This window comes from Liolophura sinensis, chromosome 6, assembly GCF_032854445.1.
Source record: "Liolophura sinensis isolate JHLJ2023 chromosome 6, CUHK_Ljap_v2, whole genome shotgun sequence".
Taxonomy (NCBI): domain Eukaryota; kingdom Metazoa; phylum Mollusca; class Polyplacophora; order Chitonida; family Chitonidae; genus Liolophura; species Liolophura sinensis.
In genome coordinates, this window is record NC_088300.1 from 46,144,304 (window position 1) to 46,151,562 (window position 7,259).

Genomic DNA, 7,259 nt, shown 5'->3' on the forward strand with positions numbered 1-7,259 from the left:
CCTCTCTATGGAAAACAAATACGCACAAGTTGAAACGTGCTGTTAATCTAACGGATTAACTTCAGATGGCTCCAGAAGATTACAAATCGAAACTTGCCTTTCGGAAGTCTTGTTTACGGTTGACATATCATACTCTCCAACTCACCCTATGCAGTGAAAATGAACTTGTAATGTAATGAAAACCTAAAAAAATCTCGAATGAATTTAAATAACCTTTATTAATGAAAATTTTGGCAGATCAATACAATGTTATACTGTACACATTTCTTTGTTTTTTCTAGCAAAGTTTTGTGTGGGAGAGTATATGGCCATGTGCTGGCTTTGGCTAGAGTAGGCCTACCTGGTGGTGTTCAGAGATAGTCTGTTGAGAATTAACGTAGGCCCCCTGAAGATACAGTTTGACAGAATGGACATAGATGTCAAGCTACCTCAGAAGAAATTCTACCGACAGAGAGCCCATTCTAATCCCATAGCTGATCACAGTTTTGATTAGTGAGAAACCACATACTGAACTTCTGTGGCCAGCAATGACAACTTGAATGATTTTGTTAATATTATTCTTAATTCCTCCACTATGAAAGTTTACAGGTGGTTCTCCTCTTTGGACATTATGATTTATACTGTCGTCATAAAAGTTAGTTTTCATCAAGCAAGTTTGATGTCAAAATTTTAATACTCTGTGTGTGTGTGTGTCTGTAGTTTGTGGCGTCACAGGCGTCATACACACTAAAACTCTTAGCCCGTTTAAATGGAACGACTTCTGACAAGAACTGCAGCATGCTGTCAGACTGAACACAGTGCTGCAAGTTCTAGTCAGAAAATTCAGAGTATAGAACCCTCCTGCCAATATTCTGCTAAGCTGTTTTTGTTTAACTATGTTAAACCACAAACAAACAAACAAATTTTTATTTGCAGCCCTGTCCGTCCCAGTGATTATGACTGGTCAAAGTTATATCCAGATTACTTCAAACCAAAGACAACAGAAAGCAGGCATGATGACAACAAGGATATAACAGAATCTTCTCAACCAACAGCTCAAGTAGAATTTGCAGACATAGGATGTGGCTATGGTGGTTTGTTAGGTATGTAAATTAATCTATGGATGTAAAGGACAAGACAGCACCAGGCTAAAACATATTTCAATCAAAAGCAGGATTCTCAAGCTTTCTAAAAAGTATCATACTTTATTATTTTAATGAGATTTAACTGAATAACATGTAGAACAAAATGTCATTACTGCACAAAAGGCTGGTGGGAATCTAGGCATCTTCAGAATTTTATCCAATCAAACACGTTGCGATTTCATTATGTATAGCCGTGGGACCATTTCACACAGTCTTATGGGACAGGTTTGTGTCCTGTACGCACCACCACAGACGTAAAATTAGTTCATTTACAAGCCGTGTAATATTCAACAATGATATCACAAATTATGTCAGACAGAAGCACACTGTCTCAGACCAAACCCATTCATCTCCCCAGTAGACCTTAGGCCAACTTAGACACGCTGTTCAACTTAAACAGATACACTTTTTGTCTTTTCTTTTACCGCTTAGTCAGCGGTTTCTAAAAAAGAAATATAACAGTGTGAGTGAAAAATTCATTAGAGTTGTTGAAGGAAGATGAGAATGAGAAGAGGGTATCTCATTGGACAGTGCTTAAACTTAAGTAAATCATGATATAAATTTGTTTGTCTAAGTTTATGAGAATTGAAGATTTATATTTTGCTCCGTTGTCTTTCGTGCATGCAAGGGTTCATTTTTCATTGTTTTATAAAATACAGTAAAATCATTTTGAAACACTGTGTTCAAGCCGAGATTCTTTTTCTGATGATCGTGATAACTAGGTCAGCAGAGCTCCCATCTTAGAAGCCACCACCACAAAACTGAAGCATAAAATTCAATGACATTCAAATGTCGGCCTAGATCAGCCTCAGTGGTGCTTAGATTTGCTTTGTTTCAGAATTGAGCTTGAATGTAGTTGTACAACAATAAACATTGGTCAGGTGCTGTCTTTCAGTTTAATTGTGCAGATTTGTTCAGGCTGAACTACATGTGTTTCATTCCCAGTACTGGATTTAGTTTTAGTTCAACAAGTGAGTTTTATTTGTTTACAAATGAGGTCACACCGATTTAAATTGTTGTTTTACCGGCAGAATAAATCTTTTTTCAGTCTCATTGGAGGGTAACAATAGAACACTTAAAAGTCAGCTAATTTGTGGAAAATTTGGACAGTCCCAGCAATTTTTCCTGTTGAAGACATATTTACATGATTAAAAAAACTTGAAAAAAAAAAAACCCAGGAAATTCTTATAAACTTTCATGATTGGACAAACTGAAATGGCAGATTTTCATCTTTTATTTTCTTCCATTTTGGACTTTCTTGCATTGGAGTGGCCAGAGAACATAAAATATAATAGGTGCCACTGAATAAGAGAATTCAATTCCAGGCAAAAAAACTATTGCATTTTATTATGCAGGTAAAGTTCCTTTGCTGGACAAACTTTTGTTGAACATTACCGACAAAAGAGGTCAGGGGAATATCAAATAAATATATGTACAAAAGGTGTGATTTGTAGGCTAACAGATGTCATTAATCATGATATGTAAATCATGATTTGATTACTTTGAAAACTGCTAATCATATATCTAATCATATGAAATATACACATGTAGGCTGTACTGTTGTTATTTGGCAAGTCTAATTCTACCTGACGATTCAAGAAATCCCCCTGGTTGAATGTAGCTTAATCTCATTATTGAGAGGGGTCCTCCATGGCCTAGTCATTCACATGCTGGTGCAGCACAGTGACACAGGAACCTTTCACCATTGCGATCGAGTCCGAGTCCAGCTCATGTTGACTTTCTCTCCTATCATACGTATGAAGGTCTTTCATCAACCTACTGATGGTTGTAGGTTTCTCCCACAGTCTGCCTGGTTTTCTCCCACCATAATGCTGGCCACAGAAGTATAAGTGAAATGTTCTTGACTAGGGCATAGACCTCCAATATAATCAAATCAAATGGAGGTAACAAGCAGTTCTCTTATCGAAACAGTAGAGAAAACCGACATGACAAAAATCATGTGCCTTAATCTGATGTGCTCCATATATACTGACAGCTTCATGCATCTGGAAATTGATGTATATTATGTGCAATAAGCTCATGAATTGATAATAAACTTTTCTGTGCTTAATATCTGATGTATATTTGTGATTGGGCCTGTTAATAAAAGGCCTCTCTCTCTCTCTCTCTTGGTTTCCAGTGGAGTTGTCTCCCCTCTTCCCAGAAACACTGATGTTAGGAATGGAGATTCGTGTAAAGGTGTCCGATTATGTGAGAGACAGAGTAATAGCTCTCAGGAAGAAGAGTCCTGGAAAATATCAAAACATTGCCTGTTTACGCACAAACGCTATGAAATATCTGCCAAACTTCTTCTGTAAAGGACAGGTATGAAATGGGGTTAACAATTGTTGTAATCGAGTTGCTGACAGGCCTTTCATTTATAGCTTCATGGCAATTTGTGGATGATTGTGGGTTTCTACCAGGCTGTGCCCTGTTTCACTATAATGCATCGTAGTATAAGTGAAATATTCTTGACTGAGTACAACTTAAAACACCAATCAAATAAATAAGTAAATATAGCTCCATGGCATAATAATTCTGCCTTAACAGTATTAAGAAATCATATATGCCTATTTAGTGTATATAGTTGATTTTTTTCTTTCATTGCTGTTTAGTACCTTGCTCAAGGGTTTTTCACTTGTACATTGGTGGATAATTTTATGGGTGGGGTGACCTGTGTTCGGTCTGTAAATGAAATATGAATTCCATTATACGGCAGTAACTCTTAAACTGAGGTACATCAGAGAAGGCCGTGTAGTTGTGTCCAATGTAGTTTATCATTTTACATTTTTATTTTGATTTTTTTTTTTTTTGTTTATTTTTGTTTTTCAGCTGACAAAGATGTTTTTCCTGTTTCCTGATCCACATTTTAAGAAAACTAAACACAAGTGGAGGATAATCAGTAGAACATTACTGGCCGAGTATGCATATGTCCTGCGCATTGGGGTAAGACATACAACTGTCCTAAGAGAGACCAGCCCAGCTTACCTTCTTAATATACTGCATTCATCTAAAGTTTAGCATTTTCAAGTGACACATTTTGCTTGATTTTGATTGATTGTTTTTGTGAAGTTTGATTAATTCCTTATCAGAGAAACTTAAGGAACCTAAAGGCTGTTCGTCATCATATGACTGAAAAATTGCTGAGTACGACGTTAAACCCCAAGCATGCACGCACGCCTAAAGGCTGTAGATTTACATTACTATGAAAACAAACTGGAAAAAGTGTAAAATTTGTGTATGATGCCAAATTCTAAGTTGAATTTTCACTGGATTCTTTTTTTGATTATCTGCCCCCCTAACCAGTAAGGTCACATGCTCATTGAGCATCAAAACCTTTCCCTTCCCTTCCCATACTCCTAACACTGTATGTACTCGTTTTTCTTGCTTCACTGCCACCTCTAGACAAGCTTGACCTTTGCAGCCTGTGGGATGCATACAGGCTTGTTTAGGTTTAGCCTCATCACTGGTGTGTAATTAATCAGCATTTGTCAGTAAAATTGTTTCAGGTGTTTGTTAGAATCATCTTGTATATACCTTAGGTAAAGAGAGTGCATGTGTATAAAGTACATATCGTAGGTAAAGAGAGTGCATGTGTATAAAGTACATATCTGAGGTAAAGAGAGTGCATGTGTATAAAGTACATACCTTAGGTAAAGAGAGTGCATGTGTATAAAGTACATATCGTAGGTAAAGGGAGTGCATGTGTATAAAGTACATATCTTAGGTAAAGAGAGTGCATGTGTATAAAGTACATATCGTAGGTAAAGGGAGTGCATGTGTATAAAGTACATATCTGAGGTAAAGAGAGTGCATGTGTATAAAGTACATACCTTAGGTAAAGAGAGTGCATGTGTATAAAGTACATATCGTAGGTAAAGGGAAGTGCATGTGTATAAAGTACATATCTTAGGTAAAGAGAGTGCATGTGTATAAAGTACATATCTTAGGTAAAGAGAGTGCATGTGTATAAAGTACATATCTTAGGTAAAGGGAGTGCATGTGTATAAAGTACATATCTTAGGTAAAGAGAGTGCATGTGTATAAAGTACATATCTTAGGTAAAGGGAGTGCATGTGTATAAAGTACATATCTTAGGTAAAGAGAGTGCATGTGTATAAAGTACATATCTTAGGTAAAGGGAGTGCATGTGTATAAAGTACATATCTTAGGTAAAGAGAGTGCATGTGTATAAAGTACATATCTTAGGTAAAGAGAGTGCATGTGTATAAAGTACATATCTTAGGTAAAGAGAGTGCATGTGTATAAAGTACATATCTTAGGTAAAGGGAGTGCATGTGTATAAAGTAATAATAGAACCAAAGGTTGTGACAGACATTTTTTTTTTTTGTGCCATACTACTGGTAGTAATGGCAAGTTCAGTTTTGTACAAGTTTTGTGTTTTATGCTCTCTGACACAGGGTATTGTGTACACAACAACTGATGTGAAGGAGCTGCATGATTGGATGGTGACACATTTCACAGAGTTCCCGTTGTTCCGGCAAATGACAGAACAGGAAATGGTACTTATATTATCTGTCTTTTTTCTGCAAAGTAGTAATCTTCCTGCTTGAAATAACTTGTTCTGGCCCAAGGCTGGGTGAAGTACTGTACTATTGAAGATAACAAAAGTCCATGACAAGGAACCTAGCTGGGAACTGTCACATAGCGAGACAAAAAAATTGTATGCTTGGAAACGTACTCCAGTGTGTGATAAATTAACCATAGATGTATGGACTTGTTTTTAATTTGACAGCTTTCTCTACGTCTGTTTTTTACAGTTGCACAATATGAACCGTGATTGCATTGTTAGGAAAAAAATGTAACAGAATAAAGTTACTGTTGTGTCAAATTAAAAAATCCTTTGTGTGCCACAATAGAACAGATTAATTTAAAAAGTAAGATCTGCTATGACATATGTGCTGCATGTGTTTTCCTGTGACTTGGCATAAAAATGTACAGTACACTTCATATTCAAGAAACCATGCAGTTGTAGCTACCGGTACTATAGGTGAATTATCAGTGAGCTTACCATAATCTGCAGGATTTAATTTTAATCTCAACGTATCCTCTGGTTTAAAAAGAACCACTGTAGACTTAACTCTTAGCTAATCTTTAGATGCACATTTTCAGTGTGTGTCAAAAATTCATGTGTTTGTGTGAAAGGTTACCTTCATAGAATCTTTTATGACAAATTACAATTTATTTATTTATTTATTTGATTGTTGTTTTACGCCGTACTCAAGAATATTTCACTTAATACGACGGCAGCCAGCGTTATGGTGGGAGGAAACCGGGCAGAGCCGCGGGAAACCCACAACCATCCGCAGGTTGCTGGCAGACCTTCCCACGTACGGCCAGAGAGGAAACCAGCATGAGCTGGACTTGAACTCAGCGACCGCATTGGTGAGAGACTCCTGGGTCATTAAGCTGCGCTAGCACCCTAACCATATGAGCCACAGAGGCCCTGACAAATTACAAAGAATGCAGACCATTAAAATGGGACTCAGATAGAATGCTTTATCCGTAACTTTTAGATTTGGATGTTATAACATGTACAAAGTATAATAATTTGTGTGACATTTTTTCCCATCACATTTTCATTTATTTTCTACCACAGAAAGCTGATATTGTGTGTGACAAGTTGATCAATAGCACAGAAGAGGGGCAAAAAGTGACAAGAAACAAGGGCGAGAAATTCCTGGCTGTCTTCCAACGCATTGCTGATCCAATAACATCATGACCTTGTGATTGGACTGCTGATCAAGACTCCGTTCCCATGTGCCTGGGTTCCTTAAGCCAGGACAGTTTGGTAGAACTCTGAGTTCTGGGAGGTGGTGGGGGGGGGAGGGGGGGGTGTCTGTAAATACATGCAGTACCATGGAATGTCGGAACATTGGTTACCAAAGTGATGGAATGATCACAACTGCCAATCAGAATACTTCATCAGCCAATCAGAAAACTTCATGTTGAGGCTGCTGTTTTGCTAGTCAGAATATACCTGTCAAGAGTAGAAGTGTGAAGGGTGTAGTAAATTTTGCTCTGGTGACTTTTTGTTGAGACTTCATGCTGATGACAGACACACATAACATTTTGTGTACATTCGACAGAAAACATTCTACACATGTATAGAGA

The 7,259-nt window shown here is 37.3% G+C and overlaps 1 protein-coding gene across 1 annotated transcript; it reads left to right on the forward strand.

Annotated features, from left to right (window-relative positions):
* Positions 1 to 333: 333 nt before the first annotated feature.
* On the forward strand, positions 334 to 6,952 carry LOC135468964 (tRNA (guanine-N(7)-)-methyltransferase-like). The gene is made up of 6 exons (XM_064747461.1): positions 334 to 492; positions 916 to 1,082; positions 3,265 to 3,449; positions 3,957 to 4,070; positions 5,546 to 5,647; positions 6,745 to 6,952. Exons 1-6 carry the CDS (start codon positions 407 to 409, stop codon positions 6,865 to 6,867), a joined length of 777 nt encoding a protein of 258 aa, XP_064603531.1. The 5' UTR covers positions 334 to 406; the 3' UTR covers positions 6,868 to 6,952.
* Positions 6,953 to 7,259: the final 307 nt, after the last annotated feature.